At 40.7% G+C, this 16,355-nt stretch overlaps 1 protein-coding gene across 1 annotated transcript; it reads left to right on the top strand.

The window, feature by feature from the left end:
• The first annotated feature begins 1,033 nt into the window (after positions 1–1,033).
• gpr176 (G protein-coupled receptor 176) lies at positions 1,034–16,355 on the top strand. The gene is made up of 3 exons (XM_053613730.1): positions 1,034–2,136; positions 14,124–14,376; positions 14,757–16,355. Exons 1-3 carry the CDS (start codon positions 1,941–1,943, stop codon positions 15,889–15,891), a joined length of 1,584 nt encoding a protein of 527 aa, XP_053469705.1. The 5' UTR covers positions 1,034–1,940; the 3' UTR covers positions 15,892–16,355.

The raw sequence follows: 16,355 nt of genomic DNA, 5'->3' as shown, positions 1-16,355 counted from the left end.
ACTTGAAGAGCTTAAGTCATTAGTAGAAACCTAAAAAAAAAAAACACTTACATGTCATTACTTGACACAGACAGATCGTTATCGCTGGACAAAACACGCCTACCATTCACTACATAACCCATATGTGTGCTCTATTTAGCCAAAAGTGCTAGTTTTGCTAAGCCAATGGACTATTTTTTACACTTCCAGGTAAGCAAAAGCCGTGCAGTCACACACAAAAGATAAATAAAGTAACTATGAGACTGTTTTACTCTATCCTAAGACAAGATTCGTAACCGAACTCGCAGAAAATGGAGCCCAACTCAAATGGTATGCCAACTTGAACTTCTCAAAATAATAATAATAATAATAATAATAATAATAAATACAATCAGAAAGTAGCACAGTGGTATCTGTAAAATAATTCCAAATCCAAGTCAGACAATCTGATCCAATATTACTATCGCGACATTTCAAGGCGTTTTAGTGTTTGAGTGCCGGCTGTCACAGTGTTTAAGGTTGTGCATTACTAATTACACCGACGTGCTGCTGAATTCTGGATTCTGATTGGTCAGATAGTAGTGCGGCTGCAGATCACAGGTTTATATTTAATGCACCTGTTCTAACACTGTTTCTATGGTAACAACTCCCCATAGAAACACTTGGATGATGGACACGCCACTTAATATAAAGTGGATTGAAACAAATAAATAAATAAATAACGTGTTATGTAACAAAGTAAAATATATAATCGCTGATCCTCCTGGTGAGGAGCTCTTCTGGTTGTTCATCTTCTCACTGTGAAGTTTTCTTTTCCGGAGAGACGTTTATTGAACGTTTACGGAAGGAGTCTCCAGTGTCAGCGGACATCTTCAGGACCAGAGGAGTTTCCGTGTGACACGCTGCATTATCTTCTACTTTTATTTATTTATTTATCTGATTAACTTCGAGAGAGAGAGAGAGAGAGAGAAAAGAGAAGCCGGTGAGAGAACGATTGTTTGTCTGTGTTATAACTTAACATGAAATGATGATATAAACAGATAAAAAAAAAAAAAGAGTACAGTATATTGTAATTGTTTTAATAAATAAAAATGTGTGAAACTGCTGCGGTATAAGAGGAATGAAACACTTCGGGACGTGCTGACACTGGTAACACCACAGCATTCCTTCAGCGTGGTGTATTCATTGCTGTTTTATCTTGGGTATTTTTTCTTCCATGTCACTCATAAGCGTGCTCAGTGTAGATTAATAATCCACCGACTCGATCATTATGGCTGAGCTGGACTCCAGGCTTGCACGCCTGGTCTCTGTAGCTCTGAACAGAGAAGCTGTTTGTGTTGAGAGTTCCTGATGGGAGCTCATTTGTGGAGGAGGAGGAGTCTCTCTGTGGTGTCCTGCTCCTCCTCTACATCACTCCTGTACACTATTCAGAAAGCACTCCTCCTCATTTGGATGAAACAGCACCTCCTGTCCTCTGTCCTCTCTCCTCTCCTCTTCAGTACCTCTTCTGGATTTGACATTAAGGTATGATCTTGGGATTTTTTTCATTTATTTTTTTTCTGTGCAATTCCATATCAGGCGTGAGCACGTTGGGAATGATGCTCTGGTGCTCAAATGCAATAGCGCGTCATAGCGCGTTAATGACGCGGATTGGATAGGATTATATTCTATTCAATTATGTGCAATGATTTTTTTTTTTTTCATGTCAACGTTTCCTGATTTTATTCCGTACTGTAGGGCTGTGAGAGGTGGATCATATAATGAAGGGGAAATAATGGGGCTGTTCCAGACATCCGCGGGTTAATATGGACATTACTGACATTACGTGCACTTCAGTGATCCTCGCTGAAGCGTTTCTGCATCGTTGCGCACAGAAGCGCACACCGCGGCGGGGTCTCCGCGTCCCCAGCGCCGCTCTCATGATGGACGTCTGGCAGCTTCACCAGGCATGAAGCAGCAACATGGACGTAGACGCTTGGGTTTCTCTCACCGAGAACGTGACGTGGAGGTCACCGGGCTCCCCGAGCCTCTCCCCGGGGTTGGTGAACTCCAGCTCGGCGGTGAGCGTGTGGAGAGACGCGGAGCAGCCGGAAGAGAGAGCGTACCGAGACTTCGCCATCTCCGCTCAGCTCCTCATCCTCGCTGGGTCTCTGTTAGGTGAGGAAACATCACTGCAAGCACAGAAATGAGAACAAAAACAGCTTTAAAATGCTTACATTAACACCTAATAGGCTATTTCCACCTGTCTAATTAACACTCAGTGTTGGATGCGAACCATGTCGTGCAGAAATTATTATATTTTATATATATTTTTTAAACATCCAAATTTCTTGAGCTATTTATTTTCATTATTTAAAATCCCATGTCATATGAACGGGGTTTTTTTTTGTTTGTTTGTTTTGTTTTGTTTGTTTTTCTTAAAGAAATAATGAAAAGTAAATCGGTTGTCCCATGTCTAGGAGTACCATGACTAACACAGGGATAAAATATTATACCTCATATAAAGGGAGGGGGGAAAAAAAATCAACAACAAAATAAATAATTAATCAAATGCATTTTTTTGGAATAAAACAGTGCGATATTTTCACACGTAAGTACAACAGTTTAGGAATGTTGCATGATAGAACTGAGGGGAGGGTGGGGGGATAAAATTAATAAATGAATAAATAAATAAATAAATAAATAAATAAATAAAATCCATCCATCCATTTTCCATACCACTTATCCTACACAAGGTCACGGGGAGCCTGGGGTCTATCCCAGGGAACTCAGGGCTCTGCATGTTCTCCTTGTGCTTCGGAGGTTTCATCTGGGTACTCCGGTTTCCTCCCCCAGTCCAAAGACATCCGCTGTATTCTGATTGGCATTTCCAAATTGTCCAGAGTGTGTGAATGGGTGTGTGAGTGTGTGTGCGATTGTGCGCTGCGATGGGTTGGCCACCCGTCCAGGGTGTCCTCTGCCTTGTGCCCTGAGTTCCCTGGGAGAGTTCCCTGGGATAAACGGTATGGAATATGGATGGATGGATGGATGGATATTATTATTATTATTAGTAGTAGTAGTAGTAGTATTACATAAACGAGTTTTTAAAAAGCATAGGCATTCATCAGAGTCAAGCACAAAAAATGTACATAATTTATGATCTTTGTAAAGCTATACATAAGATATATAGCTCAGGATATAATAAGATAATAAGAGCTGCAGAAATCAGAATATTAAGTGATTTGAAGGCGATTAGCATCTTAGATTTTCCTAAAACCTGCCTATTGACACAAGTGTGCACAGTAAGTGTGTGCGTGAAAGGGTTAATCTCCCACGGTAGGTAGTTAACTACTGTGATCTTCCATGTGCTTATAGTGCTGAATTAACACCTACACTCTCAGAGAAAAGGGTACTAAACTCGACCATTCCTTATCACTCATGGGGTGCCATTAAGAACATGTCTTTTGTACCTTTAGTGTGTAAGATGTCCTGGTGAATATAGAGCGCCGTAAAAATGATTTACGTACATCGGATCTTTATTTAGTTTTGAGTTATTTTAATAATTGAAAGCTTCAATTATGTATAATTATCAATTATATATAACTTTCATATGTAATCATGACCTCTATGTAGAACCCTACAACAAAGACTAATTGTTCTTCTAAGGAACCTCTAGGAAGAACCCTACAACAAAGACCCATTGTTCTTCTAAGGAACCTCTAGGTAGAACCCTACAACAAAGACCCATTGTTCTTCTAAGGAACCTCTATGTAGAACCCTACAACAAAGACCCATTGTTCTTCTAAGGAACCTCTATGTAGAACCCTACAACAAAGACCCATTGTTCTTCTAAGGAACCTCTAGGTAGAACCCTACAACAAAGACTAATTGTTCTTCTAAGGAACCTCTAGGAAGAACCCTACAACAAAGACCCATTGTTCTTCTAAGGAACCTCTAGGTAGAACCCTACAACAAAGACCCATTGTTCTTCTAAGGAACCTCTATGTAGAACCCTACAACAAAGACCCATTGTTCTTCTAAGGAACCTCTAGGTAGAACCCTACAACAAAGACCCATTGTTCTTCTAAGGAACCTCTAGGAAGAACCCTACAACAAAGACCCATTGTTCTTCTAAGGAACCTCTAGGTAGAACCCTACAACAAAGACCCATTGTTCTTCTAAGGAACCTCTATGTAGAACCCTACAACAAAGACCCATTGTTCTTCTAAGGAACCTCTATGTAGAACCCTACAACAAAGACCCATTGTTCTTCTAAGGAACCTCTATGTAGAACCCTACAACAAAGACCCATTGTTCTTCTAAGGAACCTCTAGGTAGAACCCTACAACAAAGACCCATTGTTCTTCTAAGGAACCTCTATGTAGAACCCTACAACAAAGACCCATTGTTCTTCTAAGGAACCTCTATGTAGAACCCTACAACAAAGACCCATTGTTCTTCTAAGGAACCTCTAGGTAGAACCCTACAACAAAGACTAATTGTTCTTCTAAGGAACCTCTAGGAAGAACCCTACAACAAAGACCCATTGTTCTTCTAAGGAACCTCTAGGTAGAACCCTACAACAAAGACCCATTGTTCTTCTAAGGAACCTCTATGTAGAACCCTACAACAAAGACCCATTGTTCTTCTAAGGAACCTCTAGGTAGAACCCTACAACAAAGACCCATTGTTCTTCTAAGGAACCTCTAGGAAGAACCCTACAACAAAGACCCATTGTTCTTCTAAGGAACCTCTAGGTAGAACCCTACAACAAAGACCCATTGTTCTTCTAAGGAACCTCTATGTAGAACCCTACAACAAAAACCCATTGTTCTTCTAAGGAACCTCTATGTAGAACCCTACAACAAAGACCCATTGTTCTTCTAAGGAACCTCTAGGTAGAACCCTACAACAAAGACCCATTGTTCTTCTAAGGAACCTCTATGTAGAACCCTACAACAAAGACTAATTGTTCTTCTAAGGAACCTCTATGTAGAACCCTACAACAAAGACCCATTGTTCTTCTAAGGAACCTCTAGGTAGAACCCTACAACAAAGACCCATTGTTCTTCTAAGGAACCTCTATGTAGAACCCTACAACAAAGACCCATTGTTCTTCTAAGGAACCTCTATGTAGAACCCTACAACAAAGACCCATTGTTCTTCTAAGGAACCTCTAGGTAGAACCCTACAACAAAGACCCATTGTTCTTCTAAGGAACCTCTATGTAGAACCCTACAACAAAGACCCATTGTTCTTCTAAGGAACCTCTAGGTAGAACCCTACAACAAAGACCCATTGTTCTTCTAAGGAACCTCTAGGTAGAACCCTACAACAAAGACCCATTGTTCTTCTAAGGAACCTCTATGTAGAACCCTACATGTATATAGGGCTCTACATAAATCCTTTAAATATTCTACAAAAACATGCCGGTAGGACGACAAGCGACTGTAAATCATTTACATGTGTGAATGAGTGTGTGCGTTTGTATGTGTGTGTGTGTACACAGTGCCCTGAGATTTACTGGAACCCCATCCCGGGTGTATTCCCACCAGTGTTCCAGTGATTCGCTCCGTCTCCTCCAAAGCGAAGAACCCGTCGCTCTAGTTGTCCCTCGTTAATAAATTAAACATTGTAATCATCGGCGAAATTACTCGGCTTCACGTCGCGCCACATGACGTTATTTTCATGTAACAGCGTGGTCCATCATGCTTTATTCCTTCCGTTAATAATTCAAAAGGAAGTGCTAATGAAACCATTTTTAAAAAATTGCGGGTAGGAAGTGCTAAGTGTCAAACACACAAGAAGAAGAGAACGCTTTACATGTAATGAGTTCGGGATGAAAATATAATGTCATTTTGAATTCGATCGGTTGATGTTCATGGATTTTAATTAGATTCACCGCAGTACCCAGCGTCGGTCTCTGACCGATACCGGCAAAAGAAAAAATAGTGTGGATCAAATCTCAGAGGAAACATATCCGATCATATTGTATCAGACTGTCTATAACAAAAACAAAAGAACTGTCGAGGTCGTAATATGACGCATTGAGAAGTCTGTTACAGCTGAAACAGGAAGTGCGTTATACACAGATTTTCTTAAAAATAGACTCTCAGCCCTGTTTAACGTTGACTGAATACCTGATGTGTTGATTTACGTCCAGCCGAACCCAGATGAACGCAGCGAGGGTTAATTCATCGCTGGGGATTTGGCTGTAATTGGTGAGTAATTGCAGAAAAAATGATTTACGAGCATGTTTTCCGTAACGAGCCGAAAATAACGTGGGCTGAACAGATGGCCAAGAAAAACACTTTCAGCTGTGATTTAAAAAAAAAAACACACACAAAAAACCCCCCCCTCCAAGCGTGAATAATTAAGAGTGGCCTTAATATCTCTCGCACATTATTCATTCTAATTACCGCAGCGCTGTTGAGTTCTCCGTTCTGATTGGTCAGAAGGTGTTGATTAGTTCTCTATAACAGCGGCTCTGCAAATCTCAGCTTTATATCAACGCGCTCCTTGTCGTATTTATCGTTTCTATAGTAACGGCTCATTCACAGGAAGATGCTCGATATAAAGGGGTTATAAACGTTGTGTAATCGTTGATGTGGTGACGTTTTGTGTGAGGAGATGTTTATTTAACAGTTATGGAAGGAGGAAGGAGTCTCCAGTGTCAGCGCTTTGTAACTTGTAGTTTTCTGAGTTGATTTTCCAAAGGTGCGATTGTTATTATTATTATTATTATTATTATTATTATTATTATTATTATTTTTGTCTTGTCAGCTTTTAAGAGAACAACAGAGAAGCTGGCGAGGGATCGACTGTTTATAGCTGCTATGGCGTAAGTGAGAACAGGAACCATAAATGTAACTTTAAATGGATAAAACGTATGATATAGCATTCTTATCAAATAAATATGATGTTGTAATAGTTGGGAAACTGCTGCGGTGTAAAAGGAATACCACGGGCAGTGTTTTTCATTCTTATTCAGTCATCACGTGTTTAGCCAGATCATTTAGGAGAACGCGGCGCGGTCAGGGCAACGTTTCACATCAGTGCCGATTTCAAAGCTAGCCACCAGGGCGGATTAGAAACCCATAAACACACCGTGCAGGGTTTTACGTCCTCTTACGTCTCTCTTTAAGCTCCTTTTCACTCTTTGCTCATGTTATTTAGCAACGCGGCGAAAAAGCCTGGGTGTCGAACGAGCGCTCGATCTGTCCGAGCGGAAACAAACGAAAGCGGTGAACACCGGAGACGGGAATGTTTTCCTCTGTGGACCATCTATATCCGACATCTCGCCTTCGTTTCCGTCTCCAGCGTCGAGCTTCGTAATCGAATAGATATGTTCCGGGTTCCTTCCTGAGGCTGTCACGTTTACACGATTAGCATTCACACCCTGCGCTAATCTGCCCTTTGGGGTCTTTGCTCTTTTGTAAACAGTGGCTTAATTGTGTTAAAAATGAAAAGAAAAAAAGAATTTTAATCCCCTGTGTGATCCTTACTTTGTTTGGTTTTTCGGATTTTGATAAGCTAATTACAGCCATTTCACTTGTTTATTTATTCGTTTGTTTGTTTTACAGTTTAAAAAAAAATGCCGCTTGAAGTACACCTGCATGGAAATGTGTAGCATTCGAATCTGAGATTACACAAATGGAAAATTTGTGTAAGACAGTATGTTTATATGTATTCAAACCTAGTAAAGAGGGCCCCGGTGTCCGAATAGCTAATAGCTAGCAAACTAGCTCGATTTTTTGTTGTTGTTGTTGTTGTCGTAGATTTCAGTATCAGAGATCTTTATTTGCATCAGCATTTTCTCAGCGACCTGTTTATCACATTTTCAATGTGCCACGTTAACGTCGTTAATGTACGCGAAAAATAATTACGTGAAAAATGTTTCGTTCTTCGTTAACGTTCAGGGTTGCCAGATTGGCGTTTTTAAGATAAGATAAGAAGATCTTTTCGTGTCGAGGTTCCACTTCATAAGATAAGATAAGATGAGATAAGATAAGATAAGATGAGATAATACTTTCTTAATCCCCAGACGGAGAAATTTTACACCAAATTGGCATCGCTTTGGTACAGTACACGTTTGTAAAAAAGTAAGTCCACGGGTTGCAAGGGTTTTTTCGTTAGTTTAACAATATTGCCGATATCAAGTTTTAAAGCTAGTAAACAGAATTTCTGCAAAGAAAAAGAAGGGAAAGCGTAAGTGCAGATAGTGTGTCTACGATGTACCGAACAATTTCAGTTGTAAGAAATATTGTGAAGATTGATAGAGATAAAAAGGGATGGTTTGTATTATGTTTTGTCGATACTGCAGAACAAATCAGAGGGCTGAGTGTAACCGTTTGGCCCGGTCATTATTTAAGCAGGTTATGATTGCTTGGTGCTGTGATGATGAATGTTTGCCCAGTCGCTTCTCTGACACTTCTATTGATTCTGGTTTCTAGGCAGTGGCGTAAAAAACGGCGGTTCTGACAATAACAATAGCAATGAGTCGATTTTATATACACTATACAGGTCACACCTGTTACCATCATAATAATTTCTCTTCCATCACACTACATGTGCTCTCGTCACAGTACTTAAACGGAATGTTCACGGTAACGGTCCTTTTTTTCTGTATAATTAAGTCATAGTACTTGAGTTTTAAAAAAATAATTCAACTTCACTACATTTCTTTTTCATCATTGTTACAGAGTAATAATAATAATAATAATAATAATTTAACGTTTAACCCCAATAGACCGTAAGCCAATGAAAAGACATTATGTATAAAATTTAAATATTCAATTTTGAGACTTAAGCAAGATAAAGTCTCGAGAATGTCTGAACTTCAGACAGCAGATACTTAGCAGCAACAGTGAAGGAAGATGAGCATCCCTGACCCTACGTATCAGTTATCTTCATATTTAAAAGCTTCAGAGGAAACAGAGTGATAATGATGTGGAAGTGATATGAGCCAAAAACCTGCGGAAACAGTTACAGGCGAGCCATTAGCTAGCTCAGTGAGCTAGACTAGCTACTGTAGCTAGAGCTTTCATTTTTTACAGTAAGACAGCTGTGATGTTCAGTAGAGAGAGCGCACGATGTAACTAGAAACATGTAAGAATTAAAATGATATAGCTAGCTAGCTAATGAACCTGGCAAGCCACTGAAACGCCAACGGTATTTGGCTAACTTAGTTAACTTAGCTAACTTAGTAACTTAGTTAGCCAGCTATAACATTATCTTACTTTATAAACTGAAATTTAGTAAACTCATGAAAGAAGTTTTTCACCAGAGGACTTATTTGATCTTATTCGAGTCATTCTCTTGATGACTGCTCACTTTTACGTACTGAATTATTACTACAGAAGCAGTACTCTTTCCACCAATGGGGAATGCACAATCATTTTCATTTCATCATTCATTTAATCATTTTTAACACGGCTTAATGTGTTAAAACACTGACCTAGTAACAGTTTGTAACAGGTTTTTTTTTCTTTTTTTTTTAGATTTCACATTCTTTTTGAATGAAATTTTACTCAGCTGACCTTCTGTGTTGTGACACATTTGGGGGTTTTTTTCAGTTGCGCAAAACTAAGATAATTACCTGGAACAAGTTGACACAGATGTTTTAGTTTTTCTCAAATAAAGAAATGAACAGAAGTGCCAAATTTCTAAAATACGAAGTCTGAAATGCAGTGGGGGAAAAAAAACGAACCTTGGCTCCAAAAAAAATTGTCAAGTTGTTGTTGTTGTTGTTGTTGTTTTTTTTTCGTTTTTCTTAACTGAAAAATAATACTTTTTATACGGTATAAAAAAAATGTTGTTGGACAAAACTAAAAAAAAAAAAATTCTAAGTTGGGCAAATTTCTAAATTACCAAGTTTGAAATACATCGGAGAAAAAAAGAACCTTGGATGAAAACCTTGTGTTGAGTTGTTGTTTTTAGGTTTTGTTTTTCTCAACTGAAAAAGTTGCTTTTTATATGTTGTAACGTTACTTTTTTTTTCATTTGAGTGAAAGTAAAAAAAAAAAACCTGCTACAAGTAGACACAAATGTTTTAGTTTTTCTAAACTTTTAAAAAAAAATACTTTTGGTATGTTGTAACGTTTTGTTTCAAGTTGGGGAAACTAAAAAAAGAATTGCCTGTAACAACTTGATCGATTTTTTTTTGAAATATAAATTTTTCTCAACTGAATTTTTTTCATTTGAGCAAATCTAAAAAAAAAAAAAGAAACTGCTACAAGTTGGCACAATTTTTTAAAAACTTTTCTCGACGGAATCATTTTTTTTACTTCTTATCCTATACGTTGTGCCACTTTTTTTTTCACTTGCGACAAGTCAACAACTTTTTTGCCCTTTTTTTCAGCGTAAGACAAGCTTTACAGGAGACTGGGCTTTATATTAAACTTCCACGACCGGTCTTTTGACGGTGCACGGTAGTTACGATCAGTAAAGTGTGGGAGAATAATGAGTTGTTTTTACTTTCTAATGGGGAATGATCGTGACGTTAACCTATGTGCTTTAAATGCAGTTGGTTGTGGCATCGTTTTGGATAGTAAACAGTAGCTCTGATGAATAAAGCGTGGGAGAATCGTGGCGTTTCCAGGTCGCTGTTTTAACACGTTAATCCACGTTAAGCTGTTTCCTAATAATGGGTTTCTGTAGAGCTGAAAATAGAGCTGGAAATGATCGTGTTGTTTTTCGATTACTGTTCTGTCCTTTGTGCAGTGGATAATGTTCATGACATTGTGTGAGTGTGTGAGGGATTTGGTGATGTTTTGGTGCATTAAGGCACGTTAATCTCCCCCCCCTGCCCCCCCAACCCCGTGAAACATTGCCCTCCTGCTTTTAGTATTGAATTCATCACGGGCTTTTACCAAACACATATTTTTCAGTTCGTTCTTCCTCAACATCACTCCTGTTCAGAATCGTGACCGTGTATGGGTCAAACTCACAACTAGATGCCTTGCGTTAGAAGGCTGTTGTTCTTTTATTATTATTATTATTATTATTATTATTATTACAGGAAATGCGTATAAACATACAGTATAATATCAATCCGTGCTTACATAACCTATAATGAAGAATTAAAATAGAAATTGGAGAAGAAATATATAAAGAAGGGTGGAAGACTAAAAGATTTATTTAGGGGAGCGTGTAATATCTGTCACCTTGTAAAAAAAAAAAAAGAATGAATCTTTTACTCTAAAGCGCCATTTTTTTTCACCCATGATGTATACATTTGTCTTTTAACTACTCATAGTAAACAAATATATATATTGATATATTTCCCCCCAGTTCCCCACACGCTATCCAGCTCTCTCCTATTACACATCAGCTACCAAGCAGCAGAGGTGAAGTCTAACACGTGCTTCCACTGAGATGTTTACAACATATATTTGCTTATATATATTTGTCAAAACGACGTATAAAATATTCTCTTTTATTATTATATAATTATTCTCGCCGGCTTTAGTGTTTCACGCTGAATGATGTCCACACAGATGATTTAATGATGCTGTAATCTTCTTTATTAGGTGTATCATGATGTGCCGTCTGGGTGCAGATAAGAACCGAAACTGATGTTTTATTCTCACTCGGGTTTCTCATGTTTGGTGCGTCTACTTGAATACATTCTCTCAGAAGTCTTTCTACACAAGTGAGTTTTTAAAACACACACACACACACACACACACACACAACTGTATAAAGATTTATTAGCCTGGGGCTTTTTGCAGTATGAGTCATCTTTTGCTCTGACTTTTCTGCTCTATCTTTTCAGAAGGTAGAAAACGCAACACTTCTTATAAATAATCATGTTATATTAGTATTATTTTATTTATACAGTGCTTTTCTCGTACCCAGACGAGACGGGCTTTATAATTCGATTCCGGGATAGAGAAAATAGCAGAAATTGCGATAATGTTGTATTTCGTCTGCGGCTGAAACGAGACAGAACGGGGGTAGAGGAGAAGATAATGGTCTTGGTGTTCTCAGGTGGCCTCCTGAGAGAAAAGCAGAGAAAATGTCAGGCGGTGTCAGGGTGACATGTAATAGCACTACAGCGTCTGTCCAATTACAGGTGCACGGTAATGGCGGGAGATGAAAGGATGGGAGCGTTCCTGAGGGAAAATGCAAAAAAGAAAGATACAGTTAGTGGAAGCAGGTTGTGTGTGTGTGTGTGTGTGTGTGTGTGTGTGTCTCATACTAAATAGTTTTAGATCTTCAAACTTAATACACCATAAAACAAAGGCCGCCTGAGTAAACACACAATACAGTTTTTATTTATTTATTTATTTTATTGAAGCGGGGGGGGGAAAAAAAAGAAGTTGTTACCTATCACCCGTGTGAAAAACTAATTGCCCCCTTAAACTTCAAATCTGGTTGTGTCACCTTTAGCGGCAATAACTGCAACCAGACGCTTCCGATAACTGGAGATCAGTCTTTCACTTACTTCTAGGACTAGGACTTACTCCTAGGCTTTGGATCGTTGTCTTGCTGCGTAATCCAGTCGCGCTTGAGTTTCAATTTACAGACTGAAGACCGGATATTCTCCTTCAGGATTTTCTGGTAGAGAGCAGAATTCATGTTTCCCTCAGTTATTGCAAGTTTCCCAGGCCCTGAAGCAGGAAAGCATCCCCACACCATCACACTGCCACCACCATGCTTGACCGTAGGTATGATGTTATTTTTGTGCAATTCTGTGTTCGGTTTACGCCAGATGTAACGAGACTCCTGTCTTCCAAACAGTTCCACTTTCAACTCATCAATCCACAGAACATTCTCCCAGAAGGTTTGAGGAACATCAAGGTGTGTTTTGGTAAGATTCAGATGAGCCTTCATGTTCCTCTGGGTTAGCAGTGGTTTTCACCTCGCCACTCTTCCATGGATGTCATTTGTGCCCAGAGTCTTTCTGATAGTGGAGTCATGAACAGTGACCTTTATTGATGCGAGAGAGTCCTGTAGTTCTTTAGATGTTGCCCTTGGCTCTTTTGTGACTTCCTGGATGATTCGGAGGAATTGTGGAAGGTCGGTCACGTCTGGGAAGGTTCACTACTGTGCAGAGTTTTTCCATTTGGAGATAGCGGCTCTCGCTGTGGTTCTTTGGAGTCCCAGAGCCTCTGAAATAGCTTTGTAACCCTTCCCAGACTGATGTACTTCATTCACCTTCTTCCTCATCATTTCTAGAATTTCTTTCAACTTTGGCGTAGTGTGTTACTCCGTAAGACCTTTTAACCAACTTCATGCTGCTGAAAAAGTTCTATTTAAGTGTTGATGTGATTGAACAGGGTTCGCAGTAATCAGACCTGGGTGCGTCTAGTCCAGCTGAACCCCGTTATCAATGCAGTTTCATAGATTTGGCAAATTTGTAACTACGGGGGCAAATACATTTTCACACAGGCCCAGTTGGTATTGGATAAGGTTTTTGCTTTTTTACGCTAGACTAGCGTCGTAAAGCTGCATTGCATTCTGGGATTTCTCATTAATATCCTGTTGAGTGAGGGGAAAAAAGGCTCTTGCTCTTTTGCTTTAAAAAGTTAAAAGCGAAACCTGAAACATTTCAGTGTGAACAGTGTGAGTCGTGCTACATGTAGGTAAGTACAAGTCTGCTGATCCACCGCTTATTTTCTCTTTTTTGTTCACTGGTACCAATCTACAGGACAGGTGGCATTTCTGAGGCTCTACAGCTCTGTGCTTTGACTCGGTTTATCAGCTCGGTTTATCTACAAAAAGATGCTGCAACCCCTGTTTGATTCACTTCCTACAGTCGAGTCGATTCAGAGTCGAATCACTTTCTCACTTTGGGTTCTCATGGTCATAAAGCTGTATACCACAGCGCTTTTACGACCTATTTGCCCCTGACCGTCCGGGTCGATTCACCAAACAGGGAACTAGTCCTCTGTATGGTCCGTTCTTTTGTCCGAAAATGCACAGCTGCTCCAGATCATGATTTTCATTTCCCCATTTATATTCATCTTTTAATCTGAAACCCAAAAGTCTTCAATGTGAAGTGAAAACAATAGAATTGGCTTTGCTGTTCCAATACTTTCAGAGAGGACTGTGTATCAGTATATAAGGTACAGTACTGTACACGTCTCGTTGCAGCTTGTTGTTTATTCCACCTCTCTCTCTCTCTCTCTCTCTCTCTCTCTCTCGGCTTTTCCTCCCAGGCAATGCGGCCGTGCTGTGGTGCACCTGCTGCACCAACGTCTTCAAGACAGTCACCGGACGCTTCATTAAGACCCTGGCCTGCTCGGGAATCTGCGCCAGCCTGGTGTGCGTGCCGTTCGACGTGCTCCTGAACGCCAGCCCTCGCTGCTGCCTCTGGATCCACACGCCAATGATCTGTCGAACCATCAAGTTCCTGCACAGGCTCTTCTGTTCGGTCACTGTGCTCAGCTTTGCTGCCATCGCTCTGGACAGGTCAGCTCGCTCGCACTCTCGTCTCCTGCTCAGCCTCAGGCTCGGGATTACACTGCCATAGCAACACACCTTACCATCGCACTCTTTCATTCACTGAATCATTTATAATTCTGGATTCCAGAGGGAGGTTTTTTTCTCCCCTACCAATAGATTTTCTTACAATAGTCTTACATGCGAAGGTTGCAATGAAATCTTGAATATATTTTGAACGGACAGTTATGTAGAATAGAATTACCTAGCAACGTCTCTACACTTTTACCCTCATAAAAAATAAAGGACAAACCAGATATCGTAAAAGTGTAGGTGTTTCTGTGCCTTCAGGTTGTCTTTAAAACCATAAGCTGATTTTTCTGAAACTGAATATTTTCCCTTCCTTGTAGGTACTATTCCGTGCTGTATCCACTTGAGAGAAAAATATCAGACGCCAAATCCAGAGACTTGATCACATACGTATGGGTTCACGCTCTCGTGGCTAGCATTCCCGTATTCGCTGTCAGTAACGTCACCGACGTCTACGCCACCTCCACCTGCTCTGAAGGGTACTCTTTAGGTCACCTTGTTTACATGGTGCTCTACAATGTGACTACTGTGATCTTACCCCTAGTGGCTGTGTTTGTAGCCATGGCACTGATCCGGCGGGCGCTGAGCACCAGTCAGAAGAAGAAGGTGATCATCGCGGCGCTGCGGACACCGCAAAGCAGCGTCTCCATCCCGTATGTGTCTCAGCGTGAGGCTGAGCTTCACGCCACATTGCTTGCAATCGTCCTGGCCTTTGTGCTCTGTAGCGCGCCGTACATCGTGCTGTTGGCATACTGGGCACTTCCAAACATTGGCCAGGCCTCGCAGTGGCTGCATCTAACTGCCATCTGGCTGCCTAAAGTGTCTCTATTCACCAACCCGCTGTTTTTAGTGATGGTGAACCGGTCGGCACGGCGCCGCCTGCTGGACGCGCTGGCACACATGCAGCGTCGCTACAGCCGGAGGAACAACTCGATTGGTGTTGGAACAGCACCCGAGGCTGGAGCGCTGGGTGGGGAAGTGCTCGCCCGCTCAGGCAGCCAGCTGCTTGAAATGTTCAACATTGGCCAACGCCAGATCTTCAGGCCAAACGAAGAGGAGGACGAAGAAGAGGTGAACGAAATCGCAGCGGTAGCCAATTTCCAGCCCAGACCTGAACAAGGGGCTGCAGCTTCAGTAGGAATGGCAGGAGAAGGAGGGAAGGAAGAGGGTTTAGCTCTGCCAAAACATTCCCCTATTCAATACTGTGCATACTCATCCTCACAGGTAGCTCCTGCCACACCGACTGACCCTGAAGATGCCTCCCAGTTCGGGTTCGGTCCATTCGAGCTGCCCCCACAGTGGCTTCCTGAAACCAGACACAGCAAGAAAAGACTGCTGCCTCCGTTGGGTAACACTCCAGAGGAGCTGATCCAGACCAAACAGTCCAGAGCGCGACCCGAGAGGCGCATCAGCAGGAACAACAAAGTCAGCACCTTCCCCACTGTGGACCCCTGAGACCCTCGCCAAGCACCATGAACAAATCTATATAAAATGTAAAGTAATAAAAAAAAAACAACAACCTCGATTTGTTTTTTAAACAAAATGCCATTCTTTGCCAGCAGGAGAGGGATCTTTTGATTGTGCTGTATGTAGCTAGACGTTAGCTAATCTCAGGCTCCAGAAAACTGTTAAGGGAATGAGTTGCTCTTTTACAGAAATGACAGAATTTCTAATGAATTGTATAGAATTAAGCTCACTGTATTTGGAAATAAAAAAACGACCTGAAAACGGTTACATTGCATTAAAGACGAGTCTGAATGTGCGATTTCTGATAAGACGTGGAATTCACATTTAAACGGGACTTAACAGAAAAGTTGCGTAATATTTAGCGCCTCACGCTTGTCAATCACAGATGAAACCCTGGTCTCTTACACCTCAGACTCTGCAAACACATGAACAAACACACAACGTGGATCACC

This window comes from Ictalurus furcatus, chromosome 25 (assembly GCF_023375685.1).
Source record: "Ictalurus furcatus strain D&B chromosome 25, Billie_1.0, whole genome shotgun sequence".
Lineage (NCBI taxonomy): Eukaryota > Metazoa > Chordata > Actinopteri > Siluriformes > Ictaluridae > Ictalurus > Ictalurus furcatus.
This window is presented reverse-complemented; position numbering and strand designations above follow the sequence as displayed.

Bases quoted from the DNA above. Each gene is read 5' to 3' on its own strand.
- gpr176 (XM_053613730.1), top strand. From the start codon at position 1,941: ATGGACGTAGACGCTTGGGTTTCTCTCACCGAGAACGTGACGTGGAGG. The intron at 2,137-14,123 runs GTGAGGAAACAT...TTTTCCTCCCAG, and splicing joins CCTCGCTGGGTCTCTGTTAG to GCAATGCGGCCGTGCTGTGG. The intron at 14,377-14,756 runs GTCAGCTCGCTC...CCTTCCTTGTAG, and splicing joins GCTGCCATCGCTCTGGACAG to GTACTATTCCGTGCTGTATC.